The following is a 17,912-nucleotide window of genomic DNA, read 5'->3' on the forward strand; positions in this document are numbered from 1 at the left end:
GGCGGCGCCCTCCCGCACCTGCGTCCATCCCGCCCGCCCGCCACGCCCCCGCGCCGCGGCGCTCCCGGCCTCGCCTTTCTCCTCAGGACCAGGCCATGGAGCAGAAAGTCCAGCGGGCTCGCCGGGCGTTCCGGTCCGGCCGGTCGCGACCCCTGCGGTTCCGGCTGCAGCAGCTCGAGGCCCTGCGGAGGATGGTGCAGGAGCGCGAGAAGGACATCCTGGCGGCCATCTCCGCCGACCTGTGCAAGGTTCGCGCGCTGCGGGAGGGGCCGGGACACCGGGACCCCGGCGGCGCAGCCGATGGTGGGGGACCGGAGCGTTGGCTTTTTTTGCTTTTTCTTTTTTGGCCTTCACTCTTTGATTGCGCAAGCACTAGGAGTATGATCTCCAGCAGGAGAGATAAAGCACAAGTTTCTGCCGACTTCCCCGACCCTCTGACCTTGCTTAGAGCCAGGCCCCGTTGAGTGAATTTGCAGACACTTTAGAAGGGCGTGTGTTAACCTGGCCTCTAAAATTCCACTTCTGCGAATGGCCTTTTATATTCTTGTCCATTTTTTATTGCATTTACGGTCCCTTTCTCTTTGTGTATTTCGGATTTCTGTGATTTGTCAGCTTGGCATGTTGTCTCTGGATCTTTTAATTTTGTTTGTAAGCCAGAAGTTGTTTTGTTTTGTTTTGCGTCGGCGTCTCACTCGGTCGCCCAGACTGGAGTGCAGTGGGCGCTCCCGGCCACCGCAGCCTCGACCTGCTGGGCTCCGGCGATCCTTCCGCCTCAGCCTTCCGAGTAACTGGAACTACAGGCGCGCGCTACCACGCCCGGTTGATTTTTTGATTTATTGTAGAAATGAGGTCTCGCTGCCCAGGCGGGTCTCGAACCCGCGGGCTCAGGCAATCCACGCACCTCAGCCTCCCAAAGGCGCGGGATTACAGGCTGAGCCACCGAGCCCGGCTTGTTTTGTTTTTAAAGGGTATTTTCCTTCGTGACTGTTATTAGGTCAGTGCTCTCAAACTTTAGCGCACTGGCAATCACCTGGGGATCTTGTTAAAATGCAAATTATGGTTTAGTAAATCTGGGGTGGGTTCTGAGATTCCAAGTTTCTAACAAGGTCCCAGGTGATACCATGCTCTTTTGGAAGAATGCGTTAAGTAGCAAGGTTTTAAGTTCGTGTTTAGGATATAGGCATTTTTCTGTATGCTTTATAATAATATAACTATCATGTTTTTACTTTTTATCTGCATTCCAGGCTTAGCAGGGTTTGCTCTGGGTTTGTGATTCTCTCTTCTCCACATCCCTTCAAAGATTATTTCAAGGAGTAGTAGTGGTAACTATATAACATTTTTAGTTTTTGAGTTGGAGTCTCACTCTGTTGTCCAGACTGGAGTGCAGTGGCACACTCACAGACATCGCAGCCTGTAACTGCTAGGCTCAGGCGATCTTTCAGCCTCAGCCTTCCAAGTAGCTGGAATTACAGGCATGTACCACCACACCCGGCTAATTTTTTTGATTTATTATAGAGACAAGTTCTCACCAAGTTGCCTGGCCCAACTATAACATTTTTTAAAGAATACTTTTGTTGGAGAGGTACTATGATATTAAATTAACAAGATGGAGTAATGAAGATTCCAAAAAGTCTGTGAATCATTCATCCTACAAGAGTCAAATGTTTGTGTTTACATATATACTCAAGAAATACAGTTGTGAGCCAGGTGTGGTGTCTCACACCTGTAATCCCAGCACTTTGGGAGGCAGAGATAAGATGATTGCCTGAGCCCATGGGTGCTAGACCTCGTCTCTACAATAAAATCAAAAAATTAGCCGGGTATGGTGGTGCATGCCTGTAGTTCCAGCTACCTGGAAGGCTAAGATGGAAGGATTGCCTGATCCCAGCAGGTTGAGGCTGTGGTGGCCCTGAGCGTGCCACTGCACTCCAGTCTGGGCAACAGAGTGAGACTCTAACCCAAAAAAAAAAAAAAAAAAGAATACAGTTATGTTTTTCTGCCCTTGAGGGTTTTAAACTTGGTTAGGAAACAACATACATAGGTAGAATGTCAGTATAGTTATAAATCAGCGTATTAAAGGTGAAATATTAAGATACAGGTTAAAAGCATAATTGCTGGGGTATTATAAAGCATGATCAGGGCAGGCCATTATTAATCAGGGAAGTCTTCCTGAAAGAGGTGACATTTAAGTCTGATTTTAAAGACTGTGGATCAGTAGAGAAGAATTTAGAAGCATTCAGTATATTAGAGAAGGAATCAGCAAGTTCTTATTGAGGGTGTGGAGGCTGCAAAAGGAATCTGGATGGCAAACCAGCTTGTCTGATAACACCAGTTGTTGTCACTGCAGGTGTACCTGGACTGAGGTTTTCAACATTCGGAGCCAAGTTAATCATACTCATTGTGCAGGGTTAACTGTGGTTCTCTTATAACAGAGTGAATTCAATGCATTCAGTCAGGAAGTCATTACTGTGCTTGGGGAAATTGATCTTATGCTGGAGAGTCTTCCTGGATGGGTTAGTGCTCAACCAGTTAAGAAGAACCTGCTCACCATGATGGATGAGGCCTATATTCAACCAGAGCCTCTGGGAGTGGTGCTGATCATTGGAGCTTGGAACTACCCCTTCGTTCTCACCATTCAGCCACTGATAGGAGCCATCGCTGCAGGTTTGGTGCTAGCTTATGTCTTTATACCTTTTTATGGGGGCTTATTCTCTCATATTGGTTGTAAAACAAGGATAATAGCTAGTTAAATACATTGATTTTGGTGGTTTGCCTTGGTTTACAGCAGCATTGTATAATATATAAATTTTTAAATGGTCTATTAAGCCAGGCGTGGTGGCTCACACCTATAATCCCAGCACTTTGAGAGGCCAAGGTGGGAGGATTGCTTGAGCTCAGGAGGACATAGCAAGACCTCGTCTCTATAGAAAATCAGCTGAGTATGGTGGCGTACACTTATAGTCCCAGCTACTCAGGAGGCTGAGGCAGGAGGATCACCTGAGCCAAAGAGGTTGTGGCGGTGGTGAGCTGTGATTGTGCAACTACACACCAATTGGGTGACAGAGCAAGACCCTGTCTCAAATAAATAATTAAATGGATAGATGAATAAATAAATAAAATGGCCTACTGAGGAGATATGCGTGACTATTTTTTGAAGCATTTGGGCAATGAACCCGTGAGGGTATAAAGGCATCTGAGTTGACAGGCCCAGGAGTTTTGAGTCAGGCACCCATATTGTAATGTGGTTTTAGTTGTTGGCTCTGGCTTTGGAGGAACCATTTAATTCCTTCTGGCCAATTTGTTCATTCAAATAAAGACTGTGGGAATAATACTAGCTTCAGTGCTTAGCAAATGCCAAGAGATTAATTTTCACCTTTGCAGGATCCAGACTGACGGCTCTGTATGGACATGGCTTGTTTGCCCAGTAATTCCAAGGCAGAGAGGAAGATCTGAGGGCAGAAGTGGGAGAAAAGTGTTAGAAAGCTGGAGGAGTGGGAAAGGCTGATGGAGCGAGCCTACCTGTTGTCAGTGACCTGAAGATAATGACAACTAAGGAGTTAGCATTTGAAGAGAAAGTGAGATGAGTTCTTACACTTATGGAGAAGAGCAGAATTAAGAGCTACAGAGATAATTGGAGTACTTAGCCTCTACTTTTCCCATGAACACTTATTTTGGTAGCTATTAATCAAGTATTAGATGACAGTGTTCTGCGTTTTACTTTGTTTAGGAAATGCTGTGATTATCAAGCCTTCTGAACTAAGTGAAAATACAGCCACAATCTTGGCTAAGCTCCTCCCTCAGTATTTAGATCAGGTAAGAATGTCTTGACCCCTCTTGAACATATTTATTGTGAAAACACACATTTGAATTTTCTGCTAGTGTTTGTCATTGCTGCCTGGAGATGGCCAGTTGCAGTTTCCTTAAGCTTCCAACAGTTGACTTAGTAAAAGAAGTTAAGTTCCAAAATACACTGTGGAATAACACAGCTATTGTGGTCACAAAATATATTTAGGTCCATGACTTCATAGGCACATACTACTTATTTACAGATCTTCTCTTGACATCGTGGATTAATCCTTGCTTGAGCTAACATATCCTTTTAGGTATATTCATTTAGTGAATTATTTAATGAGGGACTGATACTGTGCTGGGTACTAGCATATTTTTATTACTGACAGTATATTTTGTCATAACAGTATAGTTTTGTATGATTATATATAAGAACACTTCTGCTTCTAAAAAGGGCATGTTTGTGGCATAAAACTATAAGAAGGAAAGTGGCTTTCTGAACCAGAGGGTGAATCCTCACTCTGCATTAAAGTGCTGACATATTAAGAATATAAAAAAACTGAATAAAGAAAATGATCTCCTCAGCTGTGGGATAGTTTGTCTCTCTGTCTGAATCAGAAGTTTTCATGCCTTCCTAGGGAAGAAGTTTATGATGCCACCGTGAAACTGCAACTGCTGAGTTCTACCGTGAAACTGCAGCTGCAAGGAGGCATCTTCATTTAGCTTTTATCAAAAGACAACTTAAAATATCTTCCCTGTATCATACACATTAATTTGTGATGGCCTTAAGGCCAACTCTGGATCCTGGAATAATGGCTGTTCTCTTTGTTGTCTATCACTGTTATGGCAGCCCACAGTTTTGTTCTAATAGTTTTGTTCTAATAACTGATTATCCAGTCCAGAAGGATGAAATGGAAGATAGTGAGCATGAATTGAGTAGGACTTAGAACTAGAAGATGGAGGTTGAAGGTTCTTCATTGCTCCTCACCAGGGTTAAATTCTTCAATAGCTGACTGTCCAGATGGGGTTTATCATAATGCCTTATTGAAGTTAGCTTGTTGGGAAATCAATAACATATACCACGTAGATTAAACCACAGAAAAGTTAACACATGAGACATTTTTGGAGAAGCTAAACTATGAAGTGAATAGAAATTAATTTGCCTTTTAAAGCAGGTGATCAAATGGAAACATGAGGTCCACAAGCTAGTTTTTACTTCATATTCATACCTCAGAAACTTTTTAATATCTCTCTGTCTTCTTCTCTCTCTATGTCTTTTTATCATCTGTTCTGTCATCAATTTTCATGCTGTTATCGTCCAAGGTATTCTCTCTTTTAGAATAGCTGTTAATAATAGCACAGTGTATATGAGGAGTCAGTCTACAGAGGCTATGTGAATTCTTCCAGTAATAGATGAAGAAACTAAAGCTCAGAGATGTTCAGTTTCTTGCCTAAGGTCACATAAGCTTGTGAGTAGCAGAGCCCAGATTCAATCCAGATATACTTCAAAAGCAAGTGCTCTCAGCTAGTGTGCTATGTATACCATTCATTCAGCATACTGTGGGCTAGCTAAACCCTGCTCTGTGTTATGTAGGGAAAGAACATTCAGATTTAAACACGCAGCTGGGACCTGTCCAGTGGTCATTGACAGCAGCCACTGCTTCACCAGAATTCTCAGCTTCCACATACACATACCCATCTCCTGCATTTCTCTGGTCAAATCCAACCATTTGCTGTCTTCTGTGCCTTCATTCCTGAACTCTTGTAGAAAATGTTGGACTCTCCAGGTTGGTTCCACATAGATTAATGGGTCCCAGATGCCAGTGGACTCTGTGTTCTCCACTTGTCCTTGATCAAGCTCCCTCTCGCATCCCTCACAGGGACTAGTCTCGATATTCTCCTGGTTTTACTGAATGTTACATGTTATATTGAAGAAATTGCTGATGTTAGATGATAGGATTAATTTGATGCTGCAAGAGTTTATGTTTTTCTTTTTTTGAGGACCTCTATATTGTTATTAATGGTGGTGTTGCGGAAACCACAGAGCTTCTGAAGCAGCGATTTGACCACATTCTCTATACGGGAAACACTGCAGTTGGAAAAATCGTCATGGAAGCTGCTGCCAAGCATCTGACCCCTGTGACTCTTGAACTAGGTGGGAAAAGCCCATGTTATATTGATAAAGATTGTGACCTGGACACTGTTTGCAGGTGAGACTGACTTTCTGATTTTCTGAAGTTTTCCCAGCACAATGGAGGTTTTTCCTAATAGGTTGGTGTTTCCCTAATAGATTGAATCCCATACCCTATGGCGCCAAGGTACATTAACCAAAGGTTAAGCTTTGGTGGTCAATGTTCTCAAAAGTAACAGAAGTCTTTCACAAACTGCCTCTTGGTACCACTGTCAGAAATGATGAGCCATAAGTCCTGACCATTGTCCTTAGGAATTTTGGTCATTTTGTTCTTGAGATTACAATTAGATCTGGCAAGAAATTCTAATGTTCTGCTGGCCAGTTGATGCATGAAGTAGAAAATCCAAAGTATTATGTGTGCCTAATAAAAATCTTTTTTTTTTTTTTTGAGTTGGAGTCTCACTCCGTCGCCCAGACTGGAGTGCAGTGGCTGCTCCCGGCCACCGCAGCCTCAACCTGCTGGGCTCTGGCGATCCTTCCGCCTCAGCCTTCCAGGTAGCTGGAAATACAGGCGTGCACTACCACGCACAGCTAATTTTTTGATTTATTGTAGAGATGAGGTCTCACCAAGTTGCCCAGGTAGGTCTCGAACCTGCGGGTTCAGGCAATCCACTCACCTCAGCCTCCCAAAGCGGGGGATTACAGGCTGAGCCACCGAGCCCGGCTATAAAAATCTTTAAATTCTGATTTGAAAGGATTTTACGTTGATCTCTTTACTGAGATCCTTTGTTGACAAAACTGGTATTACTTATCTTTTAACTTTAAATAACATCTTGCATTTGGAAATTAGAGAATGAAGCGTTTCAGGTTCTCTATGCTAAATCAGGTTTAGCTATTAGGAAGTGCCAGAACACAGAATTGGCTCTCTGCTCTGGGTGGTTTTCTCTTCCCTTGAGATGGATGCAAAGAAGGAGATGGGAGGTTAGGTCAGGGTTCCAGGTTGGCTTTGTAAATAGAAATCTAGTTGCCAGAGCAAGAGATCCTCAGTTGGTGAATGTTCAGGTTGTAGGCTTCTTCCTGTATGTGGGAAAGGTTTCTAGACCTTGAAGGCTGACTGTCATCCTGTTTATACCCGAATATCTTGCCAGCAAGATCTAAAGCCACAACCAGGAGAAATGGAGTCTGTAATGAACTCTCATCATCCAGGATGTCCTCTTGGCTGGAGTAGGAGAGGGAAAGGGGTGTTTAGAAGCTTTCTCCTCTTTTCCTGCAATAGGCAATGGCTTCACTGCTGTTTAAGTATTGTTTCCCATGAGTTGACTTCATAACTTTCTGCTACTTAGAATATTCTGCCTCAGATGGAAAATGCATTCTGAGTTCTAACCAACTCATTTAGAAATGAATTTTTAGCTTTTTATAAGTAAGAATGTGACTATTTTAGTTGCAAAACAATTAAACAACACAAAAGTATGTAACAAATGTGTATTCGACTGAATTATATAGCTATTTGGGTTTTTCCCCCCTTCAGACGCATAACCTGGGGAAAGTTCATGAATTGTGGTCAAACCTGCATTGCTCCTGACTATATTCTCTGTGAACCATCCCTCCAGCATCAAATTGTGCAGAAGATTAAGGAAACGCTCCAGGTTTGTGTTCAACATATCTGATTCCGTTGATTATAGTGAAGATAAGGAATCAAATTACCAACTTGCAAGCAGTATCCCTGTTTTCTCCTCCTCTCAGGAAAATTTCAGTAACATATATGACTGAATTAACTTTTTGGCTGATTGAAAATTCTCTGTGCACCCTTTATAGAATGTCTGCTGGGAGCGAGTTTAGATTGGTATTATACCTACCTAAACCATCCAGTTGCTTTGTTGGTGATCAGTTGTGACATATACTTTGAAAACTTTTAAATAAATGTGGTCTGTGGTTTTGAGGAAATGTTGACAATCCCTTGAAGTATAATTGGAGAGCCTTTGGCACATTGGCCATTGCTGATTGGGTTGTTGGTTATAGTGTGCGTAGAGGGCCTTGGGTGGCCAGTAGTTTGGAGGAGTGAGTAAATTAAATAGCTACTTATAGTTTACCCATTATTTTGTTATCAATCTTTCAGGGTGTTTAGAGATCTGCAGCGAGGGAACTGAGGACGGCTGCTTGATTCCTAAGCTAAGGCTTGAAGGAAATGTAGGATTTAGGTTGGTAGAGAGGAATGGGATGATAAGTATGACTGAGTTAAGCAGTAGGAGGAGGGTCACTAAGCCCCTGTGTGCATGACTTTATTGGAACAATCATTGTTTTGCTAAATAGATGTTAATTGAGCACTAAAAGGAAGGCTTAATACCAAAGAATATGATCAGAAAATGAAAATTGTACCAAGAAGTTTAGGTGGATAGTTTATGATGTGTTCCAGACAAAGTAACTAGGGACGAGGTGCTAGGGTTCTGATAGGGGTATTAGACAATAGTGAAAGGACTGGGCCGGGTGTGGTGGCTCAGCCTGTAATCCCAGCACTTTGGGAGACTAAGACGAGAGGACTGCCTGAGCCCAGGGGATCAAGACCAGCCTGGGCAACTTAGTGAGACCTTGTCTCTGCAATAAATACATAAATAGCTGGGCATGGTGGCGTGTACCTGTGGTTCCAGCTACTTGGAAGGCTGAAGTAGAAGGATCACCTGAACCCAGCAGGTTGTGAGCATGCCACTGCACTCAAGCCTGGGCAACAGAGTGAGACTCTTAAAAAAAAAATTACTTGTAGGCTGGGTGTAGCGGTGGCATGTGTCTGTAGTTCCAGCTACTTGGAAGGCTGAGGCAGAAGGTACCTAAGCCCAGCAGGTCGAGTCTGCAGTGGCTATGAGCGTACCACTGCACTCCAGCCTGGGCAGCAAGAGTGAGACTCCAACTCAAAAAAACAACAAAAAAAGAAAGGGCTGAAGATGGCTCCAGATGACGAGAACATGAAGGGAGAGTTTGCCAGATTCAGGGAATGTGCATGGAAGAGAGAGTGGTTAAGAATACTTAACAGTGGCTTGTGCCTGTAATCCTAACACTTTAGGAGGTCGAGGCGAGAGGAATGCCTGAGCCTAGGGGTTCAAGACCAGCCTGGGCAACATGGCGAGACCTTGTCTCCACAATAAATTAAAAAAAAAATAGCTGGGCATGGTGTCATGCACCTGTAGTTCCAGCTACTTGGAAGGCTGAGGCCAGTGGGTTGAGGCTGCAGTGGTCGTAAGCATGCCACTGCACTCAAGCCCGAGTGACAGAGTGAGACTCTTAAAAAAAAAATACTTGTAGGCCGGGCACACAGTGGCTTACACCTGTAATCTCAGCACTTTGGGAGGCTGAGGCGGGAGGATCACTTGAGCCCAGGAGTTCGAGACCAGCCTGAGCAACATGTATTGTGAGGCCTCATCTCTACCAAAAAAATTACCAGGTATGGTGGTGTATGTCTGTAGTCCCAGCTACTCAGAAAGCTCAGGCTGGAGGATTTCCTGAGCCCAGGATGCAGTGAGTCGTGATCATGCCACTGCACTCCAGCCTGGGCAACACAGCAAGACCTCATCTCAAAAAAAAATAAAAATAAAAATAGTTGTGAGATTGAAAGTACTCAGGAAGTGGAGAAGTGCTTAGTTGAGTATGATGGTGAATAAGGGGTCCCTTTACCTTGCTTTGAGGTGTTTATCCTCTAACAGAGTTCTTGTTTTTTTTTTTTTTGAATTGGAATCTCACTCTGTCGCCCAGACTGGAGTGCAGTGGCCACTCCCAACCACCGCAGCCTCAACCTGCTGGGCTCCGGCGATCCTTCTGCCTCAAGCCTTCCAAGTAGCTGGTAGGCGTGCACTACCATGCCTGGCTAATTTTTTGATTTATTGTAGAGATGAGGTCTCGCCTGCCCAGGTGGTTCTTGAACCCGTGGGCTCAGGCAGTCCACTCACCTCAGCCTCCCAAGGCACGGACCTTTACAGGCTGAGCCACCGAGCCCGGCTAACAGAGTTCTTAACTGAGCTACATGTTAGAGTCCCTAGGGAGCCACTTAAAAATAAGTTTCCAGTCCTTACCCTCCAAAGATTCTGATTCATTTGGTCTGAGGCCCCCAGATGATTCTATGATGCAGTCGGCATTGAAAACCGCTTTTGGTGGCTCTGGAGTTGGGGCCCAGGATACGCATTTCAGCAAGTTCCCAGGTGATACCTACCACCTAGACTTGAGAATCATTCTTGGTGAAGGTTGGGTGAACACTGTACATGTGGATTTGAGACTAAATTGAGAGCTCTCACAAGGCTTTGAAGTGATGTAGCAATTCCATAATTTTGTGTTTGTTTTACATTATAAATATTGATTGTGTAATTGTTGAAGTTCTTTTACCTTAGTAATTTACCAAAGTTGTATTTTGATCCTTTGAGTGGTTTCATCACTGACTGGTGACAATTCTAGTTCGGAGAAAATTAAAAACAACAAAATAGAGCGAAGGTCAACAAATTTTTTCTCTAAAGCACTGATCAGGGGCATCCAACCTTTTGGCTTCTCTGGGCTGTACTGAGTAACCCTTTGGCTTCCCTGGGCCACATTGAATAAAGAGAAATTGTCTTGGGCCCCACATAAATTATGTAATATAACTAGTGTATATACATAGTAAAACTTCTTTTAAAATATTTTTTATTATAAAATTTAGAAAAATGAGAACAATAATAAACTAGTGGGAAATTTTACCTTGTTTTTGTAAAACCATCAATGTCTGGTTCAGTGGAAGTGGTCACAATTCTTAGTGAATTCTCAAGAGTTGAGAATTCTCTCAGTGAATGCTCATCAAAAATGTTTGTTCTAATTTTGCTCTTCACGTGCTTCATAATTGAAAACAACTGCTCAAAAATGTATGTGCTATCAAAAAGTGATGTCATGATTAAGGCGTGATTGTGAACTTCAAGAGTGGAGCTACGCATGGGTTCACAAAGAAAATAAACACTAAAAAACACATGATGTTAAAAGATTTTATGGGGCCGCATTATTAACTGTCCTGGGCTGCATGCAGCCTCTGCATGTCATAGATTGGACATGCCTGGACTAGATAGTAAATATTTTAGGCTTTGCAGACCATAGGTTTTCTGCTGCAACTACCCAACTTAACTGTAGTAGGAGAAGGGCAGCCACAACAAATGTGTGAATGAATGGGCAACCCTGATATAGAGAAAGACTTCTTTCCCCAACCTACTGCCACAGTCACCCCCAGGAGGGGGAGGACTCATGGGTAGACTCCAGAGAGCTATGGAGAATGATAGATGTGTGATAGCTATGGAGAGGCCCCTAGAGCTATGGAGAATGATAGATGTGTGTGTGTATGACACTTGTGTTTTATTTTCCAGTCCTTGGCCTGCCAAAAAGCTCAAACTTACTGCTGTTTTACTACTGTTAACTCTTTGCACTCAGACATCTCGTAGATCACCTCCCAGCAACTTGACCGCACTTTTTTACGAAATAGTGAAAAATGAGTCACTTCATATTAAATAGTATAGCTTTGGACCCAATTATTTTCTTTTAATGATATTTGGCTTATAATAGAATTTTGGACATTGAGTAACTAATGACAAAAAGATCAGTTTTATGTCTTATATTTTTCTAATATGTGGTAACGTGTGAAACAGTCACCGACATGCACTGCAGGTTCATTGACACATGTTGTGCAATAGTAATTTGTTTGACGTCTTCCACCTGGTGTTTTTCTATTTGTGCAGACAATGCAGTTTTGTTTTCTCGCTCCCACATGAATATGTAATTTATTGTCCAGTCTGTGCACCACTGAACAAGCACACTTCACACATTTTTTTCTATAATGACAGCTGATTTTTAAAAATGTATCTCTCTATATATATTCCATTTCTTTTTTTTGTGCAATTTGAATGAAAAACTTCAAGGAAATATACATTTTTAAAAAACTTGTGCTGGCATTAGTTTGTCCTATATAATTACCAGCAATCTCTTTATTCCCTGAGAGGGGACATCAGAGTGGTTTGCTAGATTTATGATGTGCCCTCAGAGGGGACATCCGAATGCAAAGGGTTAAATTGTTTTGGGGGTGGGGTGTTGGATTCTGTGAGGCTATAGAATCAGATTGATGTTTTTGGCATGAGTGGATTTTGTGCTTATTAAAGAAATTGAAATATAGGTCTTTGTGACACTTAAATACTACTGTTGTTTTAAATAGGAATTTTATGGAGAAAATATAAAAGAGTCTCCCGATTATGAAAGGATCATCAATCTTCGTCATTTTAAGAGGCTACTAGGTTTGCTTGAAGGACAAAAGATCGCGTATGGTGGGGAGACCGATGAGGCCACGCGTTACATAGGTAATGGCGATTCACCTTTTCCTGTGGGAAGGTGGCAGTTTTTACTGACACTCGTTATTGACACTAAAGTATTAAATATTGGTGTTTAATTATTAAAATATTAAATGCTGCTTTCTGGTATACTGCTTTTATAAACTGTCCAAAAATGTATATATGTATACACGTTTAATAATACCACCAGTGTTACAGTAATTTTTTACACATTTATTACCAAATTTTTTTTTTCTTCCTAACAACCCTGAAAAGCAGAGTAGAACTTTATGAAATTATTTCCAGTTTATAGATGGGAAAACAGCACAAAGAAGGAAATAACTTCTCCATGTTCTACAACTAGCCAGGGACAGTACTAGAATACTGTCAGAAATAATGGTTTGATCTATTGTGCTTGACTTTATTATTTGCTTACTTTCTTTGTGTTTTTAATTCTTTTTTTTGAATGTATATTGCTTTGAATGTTAAACACACTCTTTTAAAATAATATATAAGATGACAGAAAAATCACAAACACATTCAGATGGCACAGAAGCTGCCCCATATAGCCTTACTTATCCCCTTTTATCAGATAAGATGCTGCAGCTCACCAAAAAAAAAAAAGCCTGTAAAAAAAAAACAAAACAAAATTTAAATGATAAGTAGAAATTTATTATCTGATAATGAGCAGTTCCCAGGTTCTTCTGAGCTGGATAATTCAGTGACTCAGTAATGCCATTAAACAAAACTGATTCTTTGCTCTAGGACTTTCTTTGTGGTGGCCCAGATTGAATTGGGGAATATGTCTATAGAAAAAGAGAAGAAAAAGAGAAGAAAAAACCCCTCCGATTCTCTCATATCTCTGTTCTCCCATCCTCAGCATATCAACATTGCCCATTTCTAGGCTAATCTATGGCAAGAGGAAGGGGCTATTATGATTAGCATATAGACTGATTAGGACTTCCCCCTGACCTGAGCATGGTTATGCAGAGGAAGGTAGATGTCCAAACCAAATTGGTTCTGTAGCCTATTTGGATTTGGGGTAACAGCTTATATACCCCAGGAGCTGCAAAGAGCTGTCCTCAGCCAAGTTGCCAAGAAAACCTAGGGGTAAAGAAAAAGAACCAGCTTGTAATTGTCATTGTCTTCACTTTTGATTGACAATCCAGTTGAGTCCTGCTAGTTGGTGACTTACATTGGCAGGAATGCAGGATATTCTGTATGGCCTCTTCAGCATCCATTTTGCCCTCCTTTCTTGCATACTTTCCCCATCGTAGATGGAACACTGAACTAAGGGCTAGGGAATCTTGACCATTTAAGTTTTCTTAATCTGTCTGACAGAGTTATAATAACTGTCAGTGAGATAATATGCATGAAAGCACTTGGAATAGGATGAAATAGTATTGATTTGTTTCACAGAGGATTTGTTTTTGCTCCCAGAAAGAACTTTTCATGGAAAGATGTAAATAGAACCTTTGGTTGAATATGCAAATTGCTGTGAACAGGATTAAATGTGACTAAGATATATTAAGAGTACATCTTTCCCCTGGTTTGCACAAGGATCCCTTGATTCATATGCTTTGGACATTATTAATATTTGCGTGGTTCATCCACATACTCAGAACTTTTCAATAGTTATGACTTGGATGGGAGAGAGAAAGGGATGGATAAGTTACCCATTGCAAGAAATATAATTAGTTTTTGTCCCTGCTTCAGCATTTTCATTTTGTTTTTCTTTTCAGCCCCAACAATACTTACAGATGTTGATCCTGAAACCAAGATAATGCAAGAAGAAATTTTTGGACCAGTTCTTCCAATAGTCCCTGTGAAAAATGTAGATGAAGCCATAAATTTCATAAATGAACGTGAAAAACCCCTGGCTCTCTATGTATTTTCTCATAACAATAAGGTAAGCTTTACAGAGAATAGCTCAGTCTCATAAATGACTATCACAAGTCGTGTTCCTTTGCTGAAAAACAATGATGGTTTATTTTATATCATAGCAGAGTTCACCAAATGAAGTTATGTTCCTTGATTGCTGTTTCGGGTAACAAGGCCCTGGGGTTATCACTGCTTCCATCCCTCTGCTCCCTGGGGTTAGATCTGAGTCTGCAGGGGTGAATGTCACAGGGTTTTTGATTCACAAACACCTCCTGTGTAATTGGAAAACTTACATATGCCAGCATTAGATACTTTTCTGATATTAATCCACAGGACTTTGCTGTGTAAGAGCCTGCCCCATGACTGAAATGGCGTTCACAGTCACTCAGATGAGACTGTGTGTGACAAAGACTTCTGGCACTGTTGTGTAAATCGTGATAATCATGTATTTCAGTTTCTCACATTACATTACCTTATTGTTAGAGTGGTGGAACCACGTAACCCAGTTGAGCAGCCCTGCCACCTTCTGCATGGCTCACTCATTTGCGTTGCAAGGTGACCAGGGCCTCAAGGTAGGCAAATAGATTCAGAAGCCTTCTGAAGAAACAGGAAAACTAGAAGGGGGCTTATGGGACTATTTAAGAACTGAGGAGTTCATAAGCCGATGTTTTCTGGTGAGCTTCTGATGGTAACTTACAGGTAGTCATGTGACAGCTTCTGGTGTGACAGCTTGTGATGCTATTGAGATACAGATAGCTACAGGTCTTTGAAGTGAGACCAAACGTGTGGGGCTCAGCAAAGACGATTGTTAACAAAACAATGGTCTGACATTTGAAATGGCAATAGATATTGTGGTGGGTGGGTAGCCTGCTGGCCAGGATACTGCTCCATGTGGGGTGTTTCCCAGCAGTGAGTTCAGTGAGATCACTACAGTCCAGACTTGATGTTCACTGTGAAGAACTAGCAAGGGCTTGTTGGTACCCAGGTGATATGATATTTACTAGTCAGGTGTCCTTGTGTCTTTTCAGGGCTTAGGCCAATCAACCATTTATTTCTTAAAAAATAGGATGCTAAGTCTAAAATCTTAAATCCTTTTGCATTTCATAAAGACTAAATGATACTTATTAATTGTATGCTTTAGTTTAGAGGAGAGAGTGAGAAATAATTTTTAAAGACCAGAATATAGTCTGAACTATCCCTTATCAGAAGCTCTCTGCTGTTTTTGGGGGGGAGTACAACTCTAGGTGGTAACTGAGCAAACGGGCCCAAAGGATCAGGACTGCCTCCCTCAATGCAGTAGATATGAGTCTCTGAGAAGTTAATCAGTCCCATTTGCTAAATTAACTGCAGTTTAGATTGCCCAGCACGGTGTCCCCAAACTCGAGAACTTTTGCTGACACAAGGCCAGAATATGTGTTCCTGGAGCATGCAGCCCTTAGCATGCAGCCCTCCGAGTAAGGGACCACAAATGCTCCCTAAGGCACTATGTCACTGATCTGGATGCCTTTGGTCTTTTCTCAGCTCATCAAACAGGTGATTGGCGAGACGTCCAGCGGTGGTGTCACAGGCAACGATGTCATCATGCACTTCACCCTCAACTCTTTCCCATTTGGAGGAGTGGGTGAGTAGTATATACTGTTCATAGTAGATATCTCAAAAGCACCACAATTCCACAAGTCACTTGTTGTAGGCTGTTGAAATGACTGACTGCTACTTTTTCTGATTGTCCTCTTTTGAGAAAGGCCTTTCCTGGCCACCCAGTTGACAGTAGTTTTCTAGCTTCCCTGCCTGCCCTCCAGAGTGGGGTGAATCTCTGTCCTGTCACCCCTTTCTGTCCTCAGTAGCACTGACCACAGCTTTAATTACTTTGTTCACATCATTGATTTACTTGTTTTTTGTCTTTCTGCCAGATTTTGGAGATTTGGGAGCCAAGAGTCGGGTCTCAAATTAATAAGCTCTCTCTCTTTTTAAAAAAATGAAGTAGTAAATGAAAGGTTCAGAATGCTGGGGAGCAGACAGCAGTCAGAGGGTTTTCTAATGTCCCTTTGTTTTCTACTCAAGGTAACATTAAGTGCTAATTAGTTCTTACCTGCATTGGTTCCCCAGCCCTCTATGGGGAGGACCACCCTCTCCTTGAATTCTTTGGTGGTTTAAATACAGTGAGACTCCCCGTGTTCTAGAGAGGATGGGCAGGAAGAAATTTATTTTCAGCAAAGCTCTGTGGACACAGCCTTGTCCTTGCCATTTCATTCGGAATGTGACCTGCCTCTCTCTTCCACACATAAGATGATTGAGTCAACTTTTCATTTCTCCTTTGGGACCTAGGTAGTAGGGTTCTCCATTCTCTAATAGAGATATTACAAAATAACCAATGTGTAAAAATTCTCATAATAAAAAAGCAAACTATAAAAACAACTGTTTTAAAGCCCCTACTTTATTCTCTCCCTTTGTAATAACATAAATAAATTGTTCCATGGACTGGAGTGGCTCAGTCTGGTAGGACTTTGTTCCTGTTTTAGGAAACTGTGTTCTGTGGCTAAGGAACCCTGGCCTGCAGCCACAGGTCCCTGTCTAGGCAGTAAATATAGTGTTAGCACAGTGCCTGGCATATACGACAGGCAAGGAAAGACCAAATTGGTGGGTACTACCTGATCCAGATTGGAGATGGTGGTGGCCTGAACAGGCAGGCAACAGGGGAGAGAACAGAAAAGGAGGAGATATTTTGGGGGTCAAGCAAAAGGACTTGCTGATGCAGTGAATATGGCGGGGGAGGGTGAATGAAAGAGGATGACTCCTAGGCTTGTGGCTGGAGTAACTATAGATTTACAACCCAAGTGCTGAAAAGATTAGATTAGACTCTGTTGTAGCTCGCCCCATAGGATCTTGGCTCCCACTATACTATTGCAACAAACGACTCTCTAATTGTTTCATATGATGCCACCAGTGCTCCCTAATTGCAAATCTAAGGGACTTGGGTTCAGTACCTGTCCTTCTTGACTAGGTAGCATTTGGCATCATTGACCATACCCTCTTCTTTAAAACAAAACAACCTGTTTTCCCCCAAATGCAAAAGAAACACCAACTTTTTCTTTTCCTTTTTTTTTGAGTCAGAGTCTCACTCTGTCACCCAGGCTGGAGTGCAGTGGCACAGGCATGGCCACCACAGGCTCAACCTGTTGGGCTCAGGCGATCCTTCCACCTCAGCCTTCCAAGTAGCTGGAACCCACAGGCATGTGCCATCATGCTTGGCTGATTTTTTGATTTATTGTAGAGACAAGGTCTCGCCATGTTGCTCATGCTGGTCTCGAACCCTTGAACTCAGGTAATCCTCTCACCTCCACCTCCCAAAGTGCTAGGATTACAGAGTAGTTGACTCTTTAGGATACAATATGTTTCAGTGTCTGAAAGTTCCTCATTATTAGGTTTTTCAGTTTTTTTGGGGGGGGGGGTTGGCCTAGTCTTATCTAATTTTTTCAAATGAGCTTTGGAATTACTATCTCCTACTCAAACCAAAAAAACAAAGATTCTTCTGAAATCCCCTGGAATTTTTATTAAAATTGCTCGGAACTTAAATTATTTGGGGAAGAATTTATATCTTTAAAATATGGAGTCTTAGCCGGGCTTGGTGGCTCAGCCTGTAATCCTGCACTTTGGGAGGCTGAGGTGAGTGGATTGCCTGAGCCGGGGGGTCAAGACCTGCCTGGGCAACTTGGCGAGACCTCATCTCTACAATAAATCCAAAAAATTAGCCGGGCGTGGTAGCGCGCCTGTAGTTCCAGCTACTTGGAAGACTGAGGCGG

At 42.3% G+C, this 17,912-nt stretch overlaps 1 protein-coding gene across 2 annotated transcripts in view; it reads left to right on the forward strand.

The window, feature by feature from the left end:
- The first annotated feature begins 17 nt into the window (after positions 1 to 17).
- Positions 18 to 17,912, forward strand: part of ALDH3A2 (aldehyde dehydrogenase 3 family member A2) — a 24,952-nt gene continuing 7,057 nt past the window's right edge. For both annotated transcript variants that reach the window (XM_008062598.1, XM_008062599.1), the window contains exons 1-8: positions 18 to 248; positions 2,433 to 2,664; positions 3,728 to 3,813; positions 5,791 to 5,999; positions 7,449 to 7,566; positions 12,120 to 12,261; positions 13,974 to 14,140; positions 15,634 to 15,733. In XM_008062598.1, the coding sequence (XP_008060789.1) occupies positions 96 to 248; positions 2,433 to 2,664; positions 3,728 to 3,813; positions 5,791 to 5,999; positions 7,449 to 7,566; positions 12,120 to 12,261; positions 13,974 to 14,140; positions 15,634 to 15,733 (1,207 nt within the window). In that variant the 5' untranslated portion in view covers positions 18 to 95. The remainder of the gene's footprint in view (positions 249 to 2,432; positions 2,665 to 3,727; positions 3,814 to 5,790; positions 6,000 to 7,448; positions 7,567 to 12,119; positions 12,262 to 13,973; positions 14,141 to 15,633; positions 15,734 to 17,912) is intronic.

This window comes from Carlito syrichta, unplaced genomic scaffold, assembly GCF_000164805.1.
Source record: "Carlito syrichta isolate Samal-C Ts95f unplaced genomic scaffold, Tarsius_syrichta-2.0.1 Scaffold305756, whole genome shotgun sequence".
Classification (NCBI taxonomy): Eukaryota; Metazoa; Chordata; class Mammalia; order Primates; family Tarsiidae; genus Carlito; species Carlito syrichta.